The sequence below is a fragment of the Ochotona princeps genome, chromosome 2 (genome assembly GCF_030435755.1).
Source record: "Ochotona princeps isolate mOchPri1 chromosome 2, mOchPri1.hap1, whole genome shotgun sequence".
NCBI lineage: Eukaryota > Metazoa > Chordata > Mammalia > Lagomorpha > Ochotonidae > Ochotona > Ochotona princeps.
In genome coordinates, this window is record NC_080833.1 from 25,068,347 (window position 1) to 25,086,789 (window position 18,443).

At 52.7% G+C, this 18,443-nt stretch overlaps 1 protein-coding gene across 1 annotated transcript in view; it reads right to left on the reverse strand.

Annotated features, from left to right (window-relative positions):
• Window positions 1–17,329, reverse strand: part of LOC131479660 (CUB and sushi domain-containing protein 1-like) — a 112,275-nt gene extending 94,946 nt beyond the window's left edge. The window contains exon 1 of the mRNA XM_058661036.1: window positions 17,076–17,329. Coding sequence (XP_058517019.1) covers window positions 17,076–17,265 — 190 coding nt within the window. The 5' untranslated portion in view covers window positions 17,266–17,329. The remainder of the gene's footprint in view (window positions 1–17,075) is intronic.
• Between the last annotated feature and the right edge of the window lie 1,114 nt (window positions 17,330–18,443).

Here is an 18,443-nt window from a genome sequence, read left to right on the forward strand (position 1 = left end):
GGACAAGTCCTACCTGCTCCAGCCATACTTAGTTGCAGGCAATGAACACTACACAGATCCACTGTGTAGTGTTAGAGCGAAGTCTTAACCCTCGTCTCCAGTCAGGGCGCAAAATGCCCCAGAAAGTAAATTCCAATGACACGCACTTGAGTACTCACTCACCTCATGTTGGGGGAAGACTGAATTTTTTTATGAAAACAGTTTGCAAGAAAAAACAAAAAACCCCGACCTGCTTGCATGTCCCTAACTAATCCTACAGCCCTTGTGCCTGTGAGTTCTGAAAGTCTGAGATCATCCACTTTGCTGGTGAGAGGGCGAGTAAATGTCTCCAACTTCAGAATGATGTGTCAACAAGCCAAGCGCGCTACACATCCAGCGCCACACTCTCCAATCAGTTCCACTGTAACAAAGTTGGCATTTCGATTTTTCCATTGATCCAAGTGCTTTTGGCTCACTGGGTTCCACACTTGAGAGGGGAAGAGATGCACGGTGCAAGGGGGCAGAGGAGCCATGAGACCTGGTCAGCACTTCCTGCCTGAGCTCCGAGCCCCCAATAGCCCTTCAAAGGAAGTCAGCAGTACTCGCAAGTTTATTTCCAAAACTTCCAGAGAGCCTCACAGAAATTGCATTTATCCACAATCAATATGCATAGAACAGATAAATGCCAAGAGTCTGCTTGGGGCTGGAACCAGTCCTACCCAGTGAGGTCACACTGTCCTTTGTCCACTCAAGAGTGCCAAAAGCCCCTCCATGGCCCTCCAGGGATGTCTGAATCTTGAAAGGGATGAGATGCTGCTGACTCTGGTCCATCTGCCCAATTGCACAAGAAATCTGAACCCTTAGTCCGGCTGCCTGCTGCTCTGAGAAGGGAACTGAACTGGGAGTGCACTGAGACGAAATGAAGCGAGGAGTCTCCATGTTAGGTAAGGGGAAAAAGAATGAGGTTCCCAGAACAGGCCTTTTCCCAGAGCCAAAGAACAGGACTCCCTTCCCTCCACTTAGGAAAGCAAAAGGCTCTCTGCTTTATGTTGGACTCCATCTTGGATCCAAATAAGGCAGAGAGTGTCTTGGAGTACAGGGTCCTTAGGAGCAACCCTAGCCACATCACAGAACTGGGCTTTCCAGGGTAGAAACACAGGTGGGTAGTCTCCTCCCAAAGGGTCCTGACAGTAGTCTCAGACAGGAGGATAGCTCAGCGTCCCTCCCACCAGACAGCCCTTGTTCTCCCCAAAACTGGTAGGCAGCGTAAGCCCATCCTTCTCACACCCAGAGCCTCATACAAAAGCAGGCACTGAGTGTGCCCTAATAACCCGTTCATACACCAAGGCCAGCATTCAGTTCTAAGGTATAGATCACAGAGGAAGGAGCGGAAAGCACCTCTGACCCCTGGCCGAGCATCCAGCATGATACATCAGAAGACCTGTGTGTAGGGGGGGATCAGGCCCACGTCCAGCTGCAAATCCCAGAGCCAGTACCTTCCCACCGCCTCGTTACCTTTCCTTGACCTTGCCCCCACCAGGAGGGGATGAATGTGGCCAGCAGCACACACACCTGCCAAGGACGCTCCCAACCCAAGAGCTCCAGATTCCTTGCCACATCCTCAGGGAATCCCAGCTCCCCTTGGATCTCTGGCCCCTTCCATGAGTGTGTCTCTCTGACTGATGAGTGGCAGCCCAAAGGGCTAGGGCCACTGCAGAGGCAGGAGTGTGAGTTCCTGTTGGCCACACAGAAGGCATGGGAATGAGCTGGGAAGTGGAAGCCACTGGATGTCGTCAACAAAAGGGCACGGGACAGGGTGGGATTCCAGGATAATCCCAGGCTTCTGCTCAGGAAGGTGTGGGGCTGCAGAAGCACATTTAAGAGAGAGTCACAGAGGAAGAGCTTGGCCTGCACCTGCTGAACGAGGTCCACAGATCAGGTAGGCAGGCCTGGAGCTCAGGAGCATTTGGACAGTGCTGAGAAAGCCAGAGGAGGAACAGAAAGGGACAATAAAGAAACCAGGGGCTCCACTTTCACAGGGCCAGTTTTATTGGGAGAGGAGAGGCAGTATCAAATGCCAAAGATGGGAGGTAAGGCAGTCAAAAGAAGGTCAACGGGAAAGGTTGTGGCCAGACTGTGGAAGGTCTAGAAGCTGAGAGAGACACTGGGGTTTTGGAAATAGGAAGACATGTGGTGCACTGGGCTGGGGCACTTCCCCTGGCTTAGGGAGGGTGGATGACAGGCGCTAAGCAGTAACTTGGCAGACATGCCCGCAGAAAGCATGGCTGGGAGGGATTAGGAAAAGTTGGGTGACAGACCAGAGGAGAGTTCTATAGTTTATGTTGAAGAAGCAAGTCAATCATGTACATGGACTCCTGGGCGAGAAAGCAAAGCAGAGAGAGGTGCTGGAAGTATGGGACAAGGATGCCAGGGACAAGAGTGAGGTCCGGGAGCAGTCAGGGAACAGGGTTTTGGTGCTTGACCACACAAACCCCCAGCAGGTTTCACACAGTGCTTCATGAACTGCCCACTCCCCTGTGAAGCAGAAGACAGGGTTGTCCAGGGGAGTGAGTGAAGCTGTCCCCAAAGATGACAACGGTCTCAGGATGGTCAAGAGCCAAGGGCACAACACACTGGGGGGCTGAGCTGAGAGAAACAAAAAAAGAGGGTGCCCAGAGCCGGATAGGATTAACTTCTCAGGCCCAAAGACACTGCCTGGGTCCAGAACACACAACTCTGCCTTTGTAAGACCCTACTGTATCCTACTCTTTCCACATCAATCTGCTCATTCTTTTGAAAATGTTAATAACTAACATTTCCTTTCATAATTTACTGTTAACCATGGCTTTCTTTTCTTTAAGATTTATTCATTTTCATTGGAAAGGCAGATTTACAGACAGGAGAACTGAGCCATCCATGATTCAATTACCAAGTGACCAAAATGGCTAGAGTTGAGTCAATCTGAAGCTGGAATACAGGAGCTTCATGCAGGTTTCCCATACAGGTGTAGAACCCCAAGGACTTGGGCCATCCTCCACTGCTTTCCCTGCCATAAGTAGGGAGTGGATGGGAAGTGGAGCAGCCGGGACATGAACCAATGCCCATATGGGATGCCAGCACTTGTAGTGAAGGATTAGTCAATTGAGCCATTGTGCCAGCCCCAACCATGGCTTTCAAACCAGCAGTTCAACAATAAGCACATCATCCTGAAACACAAGAGCGGACATCTCAGTGCTTCTTCCACACCCTGGGCTGGCCTCTCAGCAGTCCTTCACTTTGAGATCCCTGCTACAATCTGTTGCAGCAGCAAAACACAGAAAGGCAAAGCTTTCGGCGTTGTTCGACTTGGGGAAGCAGCCTGCAGGAGATCCACCTGACCTGACAATCACTCAATGTGCATCCATCCACCCGTTTGTTCATTCATGTTATGTAGCAAGCTTCTTCCGTGCTGCAGGTTCAGGGTTAGGTGCTGGGGATGCAGTGGTGAACACAAAGTGAAACCCCCGCCTTTCATGGGGGAGGGGCTTGTGGGAACCAAGGTGCAGAAAGACATACTGTGAGCCAGGCACTCTGCAAGCACAACCATGAGGTCAGGACATGGCCCCCATTTGACTGCTGCAGCAACGGAGGCCCAGGATGAACCAGGGGTGAGACTCAGCACCAGTTGGCTCTACTGGCTCAAAGACTGCGCTCAGAGGTGTACCACCTGAGGGTGTCTCAGAGTCTCAGGATGTCTTGTTAAAATACAGAGTCTGAATCCACAGGTGGCAAGTGGAGCCCAAGAGGCTAGGCTGCTCCCGGAGAGGGCTTGGCCACTCAATGAAATCCAAGTGTCTAAGGTTTCCTAAACTCTTATGGTCATGAAACAGGCCTTTTTAAACAAAAAAAAAAAAAAAAAAAAAACAGGGCACTCATTTAAACTTTTCACCTTATCACCCAAAACCCAAGCAGTGAATGAAATCCAAACAATGAATGAATAAGTTAATAAACGAATTAAATGCTAACCCTGAGTCTCCCAGTGTTTCTGTCCTCTTTGTTTTAGCCTTCCTATTCACATAATTGGCCATATGTCTCAGTTTCCCTGATGAGCCCCTTGGTGAGGCTCTCCTTTCCCTCCTGGCCCCCTGGGATCTATGGTTTGCTCCAGCCTACAGCCAACTGAAGGCTTGAACTAGAGTCCCCGAACCTACCCTCCAACCTTCTTTCCCAGACTCCCCTCCTCACACCAGCTTACCCCATCCTAGCCTGCCATGCCTCAGTTCCCAAAACACCAACTGCCTCTCACAGCAGACACCTGGAAAACAGCAGTGTGGTGCTTGTGTCTACTCATCAATGAGCATTAAATCCAGAATAACGGAAGTCAACACGGGGAGGAAGTTGGGACTAAGACCCCCGAGTGTCCTGATTTCCCACCTAACAAGTCCAAGGCTAGAGGACAGACTTGGTGATTCAGAATATTCAAGGGGCTTGAGGTCAGTCCTCACCAATAGGACTTTTGCTCAGTAGAGCGGAGCATTTGAGGTTGGTGAAAGCCAGGCCCAAAGGAGTCTGGCTTTCCCAGGCTCCTGGCAGAGGGTGGGAGGGGAGAGGGCTGTCCTCACTCAGACACAACTGGGCCACTGGTGACCACCTCTGCAGTGTCACAGTCAACTGACCCAGCTCTGTTGTCATCAGTGCAGGAGCTGATAATAAAAAAGGGGGGAGAGGGAGGAGAAAAAGGAGGTGTTATCGCCTAAATATCTTTTGGTTTTGTATTTTGTATGAAGGTTGTCTTATATATCAGAGAGCACATATGATATTTGTCCTTTTGGAATTGGCTTATTTCATTGAGCACAATGGTCTCCAGTTGGGACCATTGCAAACAGCAGCCAAGGTGTGAGATGACAGGTACAGGAAGAACCTTAGCCCCAAGAGCCACCACCAGATGGTAAGCCTGTTCTCTGATACTGTGCATCAGAAGGAGAGCCGAGGTGTAGGCATGGCCCTGTGCACTGTACCTGCAGACCAGGAGCTGTCCACCAAGGGCCCTCTAGATACACTGAGCATGCCTAAGAACACTGGCAGACAGAGTGGAAGTGGGACAACAGGCTCCAAATCAGAGTTAGAGGACTGTTTCTAGTGTTACACAGCACAGGGAGGTGACTGACTAGAGCCTTTAATAATCTACGATAGATTCTCCGAGCAACTAGAAGAGCAATGCTCCCGGGCGCCAATCAGAAAGTCAAGATAACAAGGGGGAAATGTTAATCACCCTGACTTGATGATCAGTGCACCCGGCACCCATGTATAAAAATATCTCACTGAAAACACACAATTACTGTTCATCAGAATTTTTTTTAAGTTCTAAAGAGTATGTTTTTAAAAGAAAAATAAACGTGTAGATGCTGACATTTTCACTTTAAAATCTAAGTTAGCACTCATGGCAGGGAGAACTGTTGAGTAGTGCAGACATTGGCATCCTGTACCCTTAGAGTGTGATCTGGAAGCCTGGGAAGATCTGGGAGGCCTGTGGGAAGGTCTAAGTCCCAGCTCCCTGGTGCCCTGTCTGTGTTGGTCCTGGACAGGCACCATTACCACCTTGGAATACGAAGCTTTCAAGAAGGGACCTGACCTTCTGTGGTCTTGCCTGAGGAAGAGCATTTTGCTGATGGGGCGAGAACAGACGAGTGACATCCCCCAAACACAGCATGCTTGGCGATGCTGAGTGCTCCCTCTCTCTAGGACTTCATCCCAGCCCCCACATCATCTCCCTCCAGCCAGACACCTGCTCACTCTTATTATTTACTTTGCCCAAGATCAACTTTTAAGACGTAAGAACTATGAATGTTTTAGTTTTGGGTTCTTCAATGAATACATAGCCTCTTTTAAAGTATGTAGTGTAAACAAGGCTTGACCAAGAGCCTTGATGGCAAAAGACATCAGGAGCTCTGCTCACTCCAGGAGAGCTTTGTGCCTTCTGAATCAAGGAGTCCTTGTCACCATCCACCCTTGTTTGCCTTCAGCTCCCTTTGTCTTTGTTCAATAGCTCATGGCTGACCTTGGGGAGATGTGGCTCTAACAGCTACTGTATACCCATGATTCCCAGCTCAGGGCTACCATCCTAGGTGCTCAATGAAGGTTCCACAGGAAGCAGTGCACTGGTCCGAAACAGATGCGGGAAGCTGCCTTAAAAACCCTCTTTGGACACAGAGATACTAGGCTAAAGCCTAGCTCGGGGAAGGCCATGGAGAGGAGCATCCCTAGTGGGGTAGGGGTAGAGTCAGTAAGGTCAAAGGTCAAGTGGAACACACAAAGATTCCATCAGGAGGGTGCAGAGTCCCACTGTCCAGGTGGTAGCAAGTAGCAAGGGCAGACGCACGAAGACTCCATTAGGAGGGTACAAAGTTCCTGTGTCCGGAGTGGTAGCAGGGACAAAGAAGAAGAGAGGGTAGAGTCTCTCCCTGCAGCTCTACCTTTAAAATAAATATTTTTTTTAAAAAAGAACATCCATACTACTACGCTACCCTCATCCCCCACCCACAGAACTTTTTGTCATCTTTGCAGAATTGGAGCCCAAGACCCATGAAACAACTGCTTCCCAGTTCCTCTTGCCCCTGCCCACCACATTATTGTCTGCATATCTCAATGTTCTAAATACCTCATATTAGCAGGGATCACACAGCAGGTGACTTTGAAGCCTGGTTTATTTCACTTAGCACAGTATGCTCAGGGTGCGCCCAAGCTGCAGCATGTGTCACATCTCCGTCTGCTTTAAAGCTCCATCACACTCCATCCTCAGATCCCACTCACCTTGGGCACTTGGGCTGCTCCCACCTTGCCACTACAGTGAATAGCGCTGCTTCATGTATGTGCACAGCTTCCCTCCTTGGACAAGCAGCACTGAAACCTGTGCACTGCGCCAATGCACCTGCCAACACTGGCCCTCAGATACGCTGCAAGGTTGAGTCACTGCTTACACTCAGCAGCAGCATCCATGGATTGATTAATGGAGGCGGGGAGTCTTCAGCCAAAATCAAGACTCCCACACGATTTGGGATTCTAGTGTGGACAGGAAGGTCCAGACTCTCCACAAAGTCCTGCATTCAAAGATGCAATCCCACAGACGATCTGGAGCTGAGTGTCCCAGGACCATGTCCTGCCCTCCAGCTTCTCAGTATCCCCACTTATTTCAACTTCTGTTTCCCCTACAACATTGACAAATCTGCACCAAAACACAGCTTTTCTGTCCCCACCCCGCACCCGAATAAACTGCCAAAAACAAAACACAGGTAGAAGACCAAGGTAAGTAACCAGTAACCTCTAAAATTAACAAATGGCAATATCTGGAAATAAAAAAGGAACTTCTATGATTCCACCAAAAGTAGTTTGATTAAAACAAGAAATTTAAACATGGGCAAAGATATGACTACACAGTTCACAGAGGAACAAACAGATAACATGTAAGAGATACCCAACCTGATTAGTAGTAATCAGAGAAATGCAAGTTGAGACAATGAAATGTTATGCTAAACTCACAAGAATGGCGAAACCAGAGAGCTACATGATATTACGTATTGGTGAGGACATGGGGGAACAGAAATTGCAACCTGGGAAATGACAGGGCAGAATACAGGAAATTAACATAGTCAGCCAGGGATCCCAGTTCTCTATTTGTTCAGCCCAGTGTTCACAATGAGCAGCAAAGCCAAGGATGTTCCTCAGAAGTTTGCACGGGCTGGGCAGGAGCTTCAGGTAAGCCACACGTCTATCTCCATGTGTGGGGGGATGGTGAATACATAAAACAATGCAACACAGCAGTTAGAGACCACCACGTGACAAGCAGCATGGTTAGATATCCAAAGCATGATGCTGAGCAAATAAAGAAATCTAATTTATAACTATCACTATTGAGATTAAAAATACATGACACAATCAGACAGCCCTACATGTTTCATTAGGCTCCATGCATAACTCAAGCCACAGATCAATTGTATTAGAATGGGTACCACTGGGGGAGAGCAACGGTAGCCTTGAAACTGGGGGTGAAGGGAAGGAAGCATTTTGAATGGAGAAAGAGGGTCCTGCATGGGCAGCTCTTAGACTCTGGGGATTGAAGGCAGCAGCCACTCAGTGTCAAGCACCTGAGGCTGGCCAGGGGACGAGAGGGGGCAGAGAACAGAAAACGGCAACTTGGCCCCCCACATGAGTCAGAAGATACACTCCTGTAATGTTCCCCTCTTTCCACAGGAATCCCAGTGGTCCAGGCATGTGTGCTAGCTGCACCACTTGCTAACGTCCTGGGAAAAGCAGAACAAGATAGACAAGGAAGAAGCTCCTGGCTCCCAGCTTCAGCCTAGTCCAGCCCTGGCCATTGTGTCATCTGAAGTGAACCAGCATCTGGCTGACCTCTCTCTCTGTCTCTCCCTCTCTCTCTTTCTCCCTCTCTGTAACTCTTCCAAATTCAAAAAAAAAAAAAAAACTTTAAAAATATAAACATATAAAAGAATGTAGGACATTTCCATTCTGTTAGAGATAAAGGCCTAAAGTCAGATCTTATCTCCTGGATGACTCACTGTTAGGAAAGTGAAGTCAAGCAGCCACCTGGTCCAGACTGAAGCAGCACTGTCAGGGCCCAGGGCTGTGGGAGAGAGGTGGTGGCCAGGAGCAGCCTCACACATGGCAGCTATCCCTCCTTCACCCACTTGCCCGGTCCCCAGAGCATAGCCAGGCAGCTCCCTACAGAGGTGGAAAGGGAGTCTTTCCTGACTACTGGGCAGTCTCCCAGTGGACAAGGGTTTGGCAGAAGTTGCCTTTCCAGGTGATTCTATCTCTTTCATGTTTTGTGGATCCAACAGTGTCCAAGGCCACTGTTGCCTAGACAAGGTGGATGTTATCAGTCCAATCTTACAGATGAAGAAACAGAGGCCCAGAAAGATGAAGCAATTCACATATGATCACACAGAGCATCATCACCTGGACTGCCTGACTCTGGGACCAATCAATGCTGTGCTCCCAGCCCCTGAGCTAGGTTAGGGTCAGCCTCTCAAGGACGGCACACAGAACAAGAGCCAGAAGGGCAGGCCTGCAGAGGCCCCATGGAGGAAGGGATGCTGCCATGCAGACAGCTCTTTTCACAATTAGGGACATTTTAAAAGGAACTGAAAATAAACCATTAAACTTTCACCTCCAGCTATTGCCAAGCAATGTGCCAGACACCCACACGTCATCAACAAGCCTCACTTCTCCACACTTCTCCTCATCCTTGAACCCCACCCTCGGAATCGGCGATGGAGGAAGCAGTGAGTAGGTGGGAAGTGACACTCAGACTGGCATGGGGGAAGGAGTGGGAGTCAGGCAGTGCCCGGAAGTGAAATCTCCCAGGACCCCAGCAGACTGCCACACCTGCTCATCTTGCGAAAGACCAACAATCTGCCCACAGAGAATGCCTGTGCAGCTTCTGATAACACACGTGTATTTCAAATGGTCTCCATTTCAAAGGCTCTGCCTTCTCCCTTAAAAGTTACAACCGTCACACTCGCTTACTTTCAATCAATACACAGATGTAGCTACTTAATAATGGAACTTTTGCTGCTTTCAGAGGGAAAACCTGGAAGACGGGCACATCATGGTTTGAGGTTTCTGGATTATAACAGCACTTAATTGAGAATAAATGAGTCGTTGGCAGGGAGAGAGGCTGCCTGGGCAGCAAGCGGGGTCCTTCTGTTCTGCTGCAGGCCACACAGGCGATTCTCACATGCACTTCTCAGAGTTATTTGGTGTTGCAAGCAATTCACATATACCTACATCATTTTTAACATCCCGAAAGTCCTTTAGAGCGACAATTTTTAGGGATGGATTGACATTCCCTGAGAGTTACATGCAACTTTTAAGAGGTTTAAATACAGAAATAAATACATAAAGAGTAAAAACGGAGACTCCAGTATGGAGACCCTTTAAAAGAAGTGGGATCTGGGGACAAAGCCTTCCTCAAATAAGGGCCATTTGGGATGCAGCCACCACAGTTACTCCAGCACAGGCCCAGTGTGTCACCTGAACTTGCTGTGCACGTGCCGGGTTTGTTTCTCCGATAGGGCTTCTGGTGGTGACCGTGAGGGATGCCCAGCTTCTCCGGAAGAATGAGCTCTCACAGCAGCAGAGCAGAGCCTACAGCACTTGGGTATCTATGCCACACGGGAGCCCAGGCTCCTTGAGCCCTCTGATGTGGTGGAAATTTCACAGTTGAGGCAGAAAAGAGGAGACCTGGAGAAGAAGCTGAGGACGCCACAATAGTGTGACGAGGGTTAGAGGATGCCACAATAGTGTGATGCGGGTTAAACTGTTTCTGCTGACCCTGCTCTCTGCCCACGGGATACATATTATCATCACAGTACCTGTCCCAGTACTCCATCCCAGCCAACCCAAGTCAGACCAACACATCGCCACACATCCCGACTCAGCTCCAAATCACACCATTCCTCCCTTTCCAACTCCACACATCTCATTCTGTCCCCATCTATTTTAATACATTCCCATCTCACCTCACTGCATCCCAGTCAACACCCTATAGACTGCATCTCTCCCTTTCAATCCCACTCCCAACTGCCATGCTTCAACCTTTTCACATTCCAAGCCACCACCCATATCATTCCTGCCATTCATCACATTCCCTTATACCTCAGGATCCACTCTGGACTTCACCCAAAACACTCCTTCCTCCTGGATCTCAGACCACTTCATGTCATTCTGTTCTCCACGCCGACCCCATCCCTTCCACTGCACCACTCTCCTCTCGTTCCTAGCTGGGTCAAAGTTCCTATCCGTGAATATGCACGGGGTTACAGCCATCCTTATCTGAGACACTAGGCTATCTGTGAAGAAAAGGGTCTCCCCTTTCCCCATGGACATAACAACTAAATGTTGTTTGGGTGGGAAAGAAGATTCCTAGTCCAGGAAGCAAATCCACAGAAGTTTCCTTTCTTTTGTTTCGTTTTTTTTTTTTTTTTTTTAACTTGCCAGAGTAAGGCAAGAGCCCCAAGAACTTCTCCATCACTTTCAAGTTGAGATACTTTCATGCCACACAACCCACTCCGCTTCATGCAGGTCCAAGAGAGAATCAACTTCTATTGAAAGTTCCTGATCCCTAAGACAGATTCTAAAGCAATCCTCATTTACACATTCAGTGGGATGTTCCCTTATTGTTGAGGAGACTCTCAGATTGCATGGCAGGAAGAGGAGGGATGGGGAGGCCATACCCCCACCACCGGGAGAGGGAGGCCAGACTGGGCAGCATAGTGACATTCTCCAAGCCTGAGCGGGAGCAGCAGGGTCCTTCCTCTTCACCCCTTCAGAAGAGGAGCACCGGCCTGGACTGATGAGCTAGATGAGTTGATCAGGTCCTAAAGCAGGTGCTCATGGAGCAGGGAAGGGGGTCGGGGCAGCAAAGGCAAGACACTCCTGGGTGCATACACTGCCACCTTAGGCTGGAATGGGGCATGCACTGTTTCTCTTAGAATCCTAAAGGCCTGCTGCAGAAAGGAAGTAAAGTGTAGCTGTAGTAACAGCTAACCCAAGCATTAGTGCCACCACTTCCCCTGGCCTGACCTTTCAGCTCGATGGCCCTGAGACTCAGTTCTGCCTCCTTTATCTGTCTGCTCTATACCCTTGGCCAGTCTGTTTCATTTCTGCTGTTACAACGCCTAGAGAGGTGAATGGGAACATCTGCACAGCACACACCCAGCACTGGTAGAGCAGAGTTTATGATCACCAGGCAGATGATCCTAGCGCTGCCCCTTTTCCCTCATCCCAGCCCCTAACCGCCTTGGGAATGTCCAAGAAGGAGCTCCATGGTAGGAGAGCACTGGGCTCCAGGTAACTTGCCTCTGGTCCTCTCACAGTGCCCACCTGGTGCTGTGAACTGGGCTCAGAGTTCCTTTCAAGAAGAAAGACAGAGAGCACTTCATTAAACCAGAAATGCCAGTGTGTCGGGCCCGGCGGCATGGCCTAGCGGCTAAAGTCCTCACCTTGAAAGCCCCGGGATCCCATATGGGCGCCGGTTCTAATTCCGGCAGCTCCACTTCCCATCCAGCTCCCTGCTTGTGGCCTGGGAAAGCAGTCGAGGACGGCCCAATGCATTGGGACCCTGCACCCGTGTGGGAGACCCGGAAGAGGTTCTGGGTTCCCGGCATCGGATCGGCACGCATCGGCCCATTGCAGCTCACTTGGGGAGTGAAACATCGGATGGAAGATCTTCCTCTCTGTCTCTCCTCCTCTCTGTATATCCGGCTTTCCAATAATAATAAAATCTTGAAAAAAAAAAAAAATGCCAGTGTGTCACCTGAGAGCCCACATCACAGCCCCACCTAGACAGCAGTTGGGGGTTAGAAGCCAGCATGACTTTGCAGTCACTCAACAGGGAGACCTTGGTAGAGACGAACAGATCAGGGCTGCTTGAAGATGCCAAGTGTGTTCCAGGCATCAAGTGCCAAAGCAGCAGAGCCTAACTGCTGATGAGTGCCAATCAGCAGCCCAGGGAAGGCAGTGTGGACAGAAGGCTGGGAAGGGCAGCACTCGCCTAGTCTTCTAACTGGAAGAGCAATGAGGTTTGACAGGTCCAATTCCTGGCTTGGCCACTGACTTCTGTGCCCTCTCTCAACCCACATCTTCATCTGTAGAATGGGACTGAGAGCAGGGCTGGCCTCCTGGGTTAGGAGTGAGTCAGTACATGTGAGTACCACAAACCAAGCTGGTGAGCAGTCAGTGAACCTGAGCTACTGCTGGGACTCCCCTAGGTGCAAAGGTGAGCTTTCTGCACCCCAGGGGTGGGGAAGGAGGTTGGAAGGCCCAGGGAGGACTGCCTGGCTGGTTCTCAGTGATCCTGTTCTACCCCAGCTTCCATTTGATGGACATCCCAGAGGAGGCTGGAATGGCACCGGGCTGGCTGCATCTCTGATTCTTAATCCTTTCTCTAACACAGGGATTTCTTGTGCCTTCGGCAGGTAGGGAGCTTGAGCCTTCAAGAGGATGTCTGGGTCTGCTGAGCACGGAGACGTCTTCCCTACTGCCGGCGTGACTGAAGCAGGGGTCAAGGCCATCCCACTGAAGCCACCTGCAGGACTCTTCTGGACAGACAAAAGGCCCTGCCATCTGTTTTCCAAGCCCCTTGCACACAGCTGTGGTCTCAGCTTTAGCAAAGCCACAAACTCACTAGGCCAATCTCTGGACAGCACCATTTGCTATGCTGTAGTCAGCTTTTTAAGAAACCATAAATCCACAGCTCAATTGCAAACGGAAATTCAAATCCATACACATGCTAGTGACTAAGCAGTTAAGTGTCTTTCCTTGGTGCAGGGGGTGGGGAGATGCCAAGGACTTGTTGCTGCAGTAGGTTCTAGAATCTAGGGAGCTGGTCCACCAACCTGCAGGGAGAAGCAACTGAGGCCCAGGTGGCTTTGTCATCTCATTACCTCTGTAATCATCTGGCGTCCTTGACTCCTTGAACTCCTGACTTGGCCTTATCAAATTCTGAAAGACTTTCCAAGCAAACAATCAAAAAAATCACTTGCTCATCTCAAAGCTGTCTACCCAGGACCAGTTCTACGTCAGGTTCTCCGCTGGGTGCTAGGAACATCCAAACAGGAGAAAGTGCTGTGCCTGACTTCAAGAAAGCTCACAGTGCAACACCACACAGCCAGGCAACGCACTGCTCACGCACTCTGGCTTGCACTAGGGGGGAAAGCTGGGTGCTGCCTGCAACGGGCAGACTAAGAGCAAACACTCGGGTCACAAAGCAAAGCAGGAAGACTCTGAAAAATAACAATAGTAATCAAGTCTTTGATTTAAAAAAAAAAAGCCATGAAGTAGTTGTCATGGGGCAAAAAACATTGTCAGAATTGCTTATACTCAATCTTCTATTCTATTTCGCTTTTATTCCTCATCGCTGATTAAGGAGGGTTGGAAGCATTATGCCTATTCAGGGCTCAGAGCGCCGAACTCCAGAGAAAAGGTGTGAGCTCAGTGAGGGTGTCAGACTTAAAAACCCTTCAAAACGGAAGTGAAGATGATGCTGAGATTTCCATGGTGGGAAAATGGTGGAGGGGCTTGTGACAGGTGCCAATAGCCTGCAGAGGGGACACAGGGGGCCCACGAGAGAAATGACTGAGCTTGCTTTGCAAGGGAACCAAGTAGGTAAAGACATCAGTGGAATACAGAGGTTGTCTCACCCAGACTTTCCGTGGATTCTATGAAGCCAAAATGCATCCATCACGAGAGATGTCTTGGCACGAGATGTGTCTGGAAGGTTCAGTGTGTGATGGAGGAAGCCATGGACATGGCTGAGTTCACCCCAGGAGAAGCAGAAGGAAGCAGGGAGCTGGACACTGCACCAGACTTCAGGGAGCTGGTGTTGGTGCCATAGTCTGGGAACACCCAGAGGCAGGAGCGAAACTAGCAACACACAGCGTTCTAGAAGCCCAAAGAAGGGAAATGGAGAAAGGAGTGGCCTGAAGTGCCCGAAGGGACAGGCAGGTCAAGGAAGATGGGACAGAGAAAGCATACAGTTCTGGCAATTTGGTTGGGCATCAGGGATTCCTTCTAGAGCGTTGCAGTGGAGTCCTAGGGTCAGGAGTCAGACCTCCTCAAGGATGACTAGTTGTAAATAAAGGGGCTGACTGTGAAAGATAAAGAGATAGCAGTGGGGCTGAGAGGTCACTTGGGCACTTGGGCTAGCTCTGCTCAGGATGTTGCATGTGGAAGACACACCTGTTAATAGGGCAATGAAAATCTATCGGAAGGCGAGTGCGAGGGAACAGCAAGGAGACAGGTTTGCAAGGAGGCTGGAGGTGGTAGTGAGGCAGGCATCTGCAGGAGAGGTGGGTGACAAGGGGTCCCCTTTAAAACCCTCATTTTCACAGCATGCAGCCACCACTGACCCAGGAAGGGAGACCCGCGCAGTCCGCAGCATCTTTAAAAGTCAGAGGCGTGAAGCCAACACGAAACCTGAGAGCCTCCCCCTGTCTTGTGTCACATCCTGCCATCTTCCGTTGCCAATTCCATTTACAAATCTCTGCGGCCTGCAAAGCCAAACAGGGCAGCTCAGCGCGGGCGGGATGTCAGCAGAAAGGCACCAGCAGTTTCGGAGGACAGAGCGGAGGGGTCTGCGGGGGTGGGGGGAGAAACTACTACGCTGCCACTCACAAGGCCTCCACCCCCAGCCTCTCCGCTGACTAAAGAGCTCAGAGCAACTGCGTCTTGGCAAAGCTGGATTCCAGCGCGGACGAGCGGTGGGCACGCTCCCGCCATTCGGTCTTTTCCTTCCCCGAGGGACACGCCATGCCCCAGGGGCAGGGACAAATTCAGCCAGGAAAAAAAAAATCACCTCAGATTCGGAGCTAGTCAGCCCAGACCAGAGCGAGACTCTCCCATGGAAAAAGGTCCTCCAAAAGGCAGGAGCGGCCACCGCACCCCCCCCCCCCGCACCACCACAATCCACCCCCCAGTCCCCTGCAGCGCCTGCCCGTGTGGTGACCGTGGCCGGCGCCAGTGTGAGCAGCCTCCGGGTGGGTGTGGGTGCGCCAGGCCGGAGCTCCCACAAGCGCACGCGCCGCGGGCGCCCCTCTCTGGGTGTCGGTGGCTATGACTCTGAGGAGAATCTGAGAAAGTCCGACCAAGTAGGGATGAGAGCTCCAGGGCTGGCTTCAGGCACCCTCACTGACCAGAGCCCCAACATACCGTGGCTAAGGAGCAGCAGACGCGGTCTGCGGCCCTGGGCTCCCTATATGCCGGAACCAGAGTACGCACGAGCGTTTGCCACTCCCTGTCGCCGGGAGTCCGCAGAAGGGGGCACCGGGGTGCTGGAGGGGGCCGAGGCCAGGCCTCCAAAGGTCCAATCCATAGTTTAAAAAAATAAAGAAATAAATATTTTAAAAATCTACACGACCAAGAACGGCTCCGGACTGGACGCGTGCTGGGGCCAGGCCTGGGCAGCAGGTGTTTTTGCGTTTTTCCCACGTTGGGTCAGCCTCAGGGGCTCAACGAAAATGTGGCTCCGGGTGGGGAGTTTGCACAGCTCCCCGCTGGCGCACAAGGAACTTTCTAGGTTGTGGCCAGAGAGGTGCCTCGGAGGGGATGCCGTGGGTAAGCTGAGAAGGGGCCAGTCGAGGCCAGTGGCGGCCGCTGAGAGGGCCAGGTTCCCTGGAAGGTCCGCGTGCCTCCCCCGCGAGCTGCAAACTGCAACCACACAACCCGCGAAGTTCCGGGACTGGCAGCAGCCGCCGGCTCTGCCCACCTCTCGGCCGGGAGCGGGTCCCACCGCCCGCGCCGCCGCTGCCGCAGCCCAGGCGCTAGCCCGGCTGCAGCAGGGCGCGGGAAAGGGCACTTTGGCGCGGAGTGGAAACCGAGGGGGAAACGTGGCGGCGCGCAGCCTGGCGGCGACACTCCTTCCCCCGCCCTGGGCACAATCCCCGCCCCCGGCTCCCCCGCCATTCAACACCCCCAGCCCCCACCTGAGCCCTCCAGCAGAGAAGGCGCGGGACCCCCAACCGGGACACGCGCCCACCTGGACCACCCCCATCTCCTTCCTAGGTCCTATGCCCGAGGGAGGGGAGGCTGGCTGGCGGCCGCAGTCTCCCGGTGGTTCTGGCGGGGGCTTGATTTTTCAGACGGAGAAAATGGGCGGGGGCAGGGAAGGGCAGACCCTGCAAAGGAGGAGATGGGGAGGGGGCGCGCGGTTCTCTTCCAGACCCCAGGACCGGCGTGCCTGGCAGAATCGGGAGCGGGGAGACGGGGTGAAGGGGGGGAGTAGGGCTCCGGGAAAGTTTATCCCGGAGAAGCCTGGTACCTTGGGGGCTGGTAGGATGGAGAAACTGAAGCCACAGTCCAGGTGCCCCGCAGCCCCACATAGCCAGATCTAGCCAAGTTGCGGCTGGCGTGGAGGGTAGCAACCAGGGTGAGGGTGGAGATGAGGACGTGGTGGAGGACCGGAGGGCCCGAAAGAGGCGAGGGTGGGAGGTGAAGGCGCGGGTGGGGGTTGCGGGGAGGAACCCCGGGACCCGGGCGCCGAGGGGTGGGCTCGGGCGGGGCGCGCTCGGAGGTCGCCGGCTCCCCTGCGCGGCCGGACTTACCCGCGGCGGCCGAGGCGCTGAGCAGCCCCCAGCCCAGCAGCAACAGCAGCGGCGACGGCGGCGGGGACGGCGGGCGGCCCCAGCGGCTCCAGGAGCCCGGCAAGAGCGCCGAGAGCCCGGCTTCTTCGCCGTGAGCCCTCCCCGCGGGGCAGTCGCAGCGCCCCTGCTCCCGTCCCCGCGAGCGCGGCATGGCGCGGCCGGCAGCGCCGAGGGAGAGGCTCCGCTCGCCGCCGAGGAGAAAGGAGGTCAGGAGAGCTCTGGAGCTTTTTTTTTTTTTTCCTCCTGCTCGGAAAAAAATCCCGGTACGCGGGAGCCCTGAGCTTCTGCGGCTGGAATGAACCAAGTGTCCGCCCGGCCGGGGAGAGGCGCGCTGCGCGCTCGGAAATGACTCGCTCCAATCCCGCTTCGCGGGGTTCGCGCCGGGGGGCGGGGGGTGAATTATCCCCGGATTAATCACTCCGGAGCCGCTTCCCCGCTGCTCCGGCGCTGGGGGTGGAGGCGCAGCCCAGGGAAAAAAAACTGGGGGGGGGGGCTCCTCTTCAGCGCCACCTCCACCTCCAGATAAACCGCAAATTACATCTAAAGGCTTGTTTATTTCTGTTTGTTTTACAATGGACCAGTTTTCTTTTTAAGTTAAGTCCAGCTGTCTTTCTGTACCAGATTCCACACACACACACACACACACACACACACACACATACACACACACACACGAGACTCTTCCGCCGTTGGGAAATCGGAATACAGTCTGGGACCAGGTTTCCCAAGTCCTGGCTCTAGTCTTGGGTGGCAGCTTTGAACTTGCAATTCCCGGGCCGGGGGCGATGCAGACGCGCCCCCTTCGTAACAGCCTCCTACCCCATCCCACGAGGCCGGGGTGGGTGGCTGGCTGGCTGGCTGGCTGGGGGGTGGGTTGTGTGCGTAGACACAGGCAGGGTTAGGAATTGAGGAGGGAGTGGACTGGGCGCGGGGTGGGTGGTGGTCTCTGTTCCTTTGCCCCTGTGAAGTCCTACCCCTGCCCTAAGGCAAAATCTCAGGACCCAAGAGGGAGTGCCGGCGGGGTGGGGGTGGGGAGTGAGGTTGGCGGAAGGACGGTGCTAGAGTTTCTTGGACAATTTATCCTCCGATTCGAATAACCGGACCCTTCTGCTGCTGCTGCCTCCTCTTCCTCTCCTGCTCTTCCTCCCCACCACAGCCCCAGCTGAGTCCAGTTTCTCCCAATGGCGTGAGCCGCTCCGCTCCTCTCCCCGGTAACCGCTGCCGACAGCCCCAAGGGCTCCGCGTCGGTCCCACCCCATCCCCCACGCCGAGGCGGTCGCCGCCGCTGTCTGGTCTCCCCTAGGCTCCTCCGCCAGTCACGATGGCTCC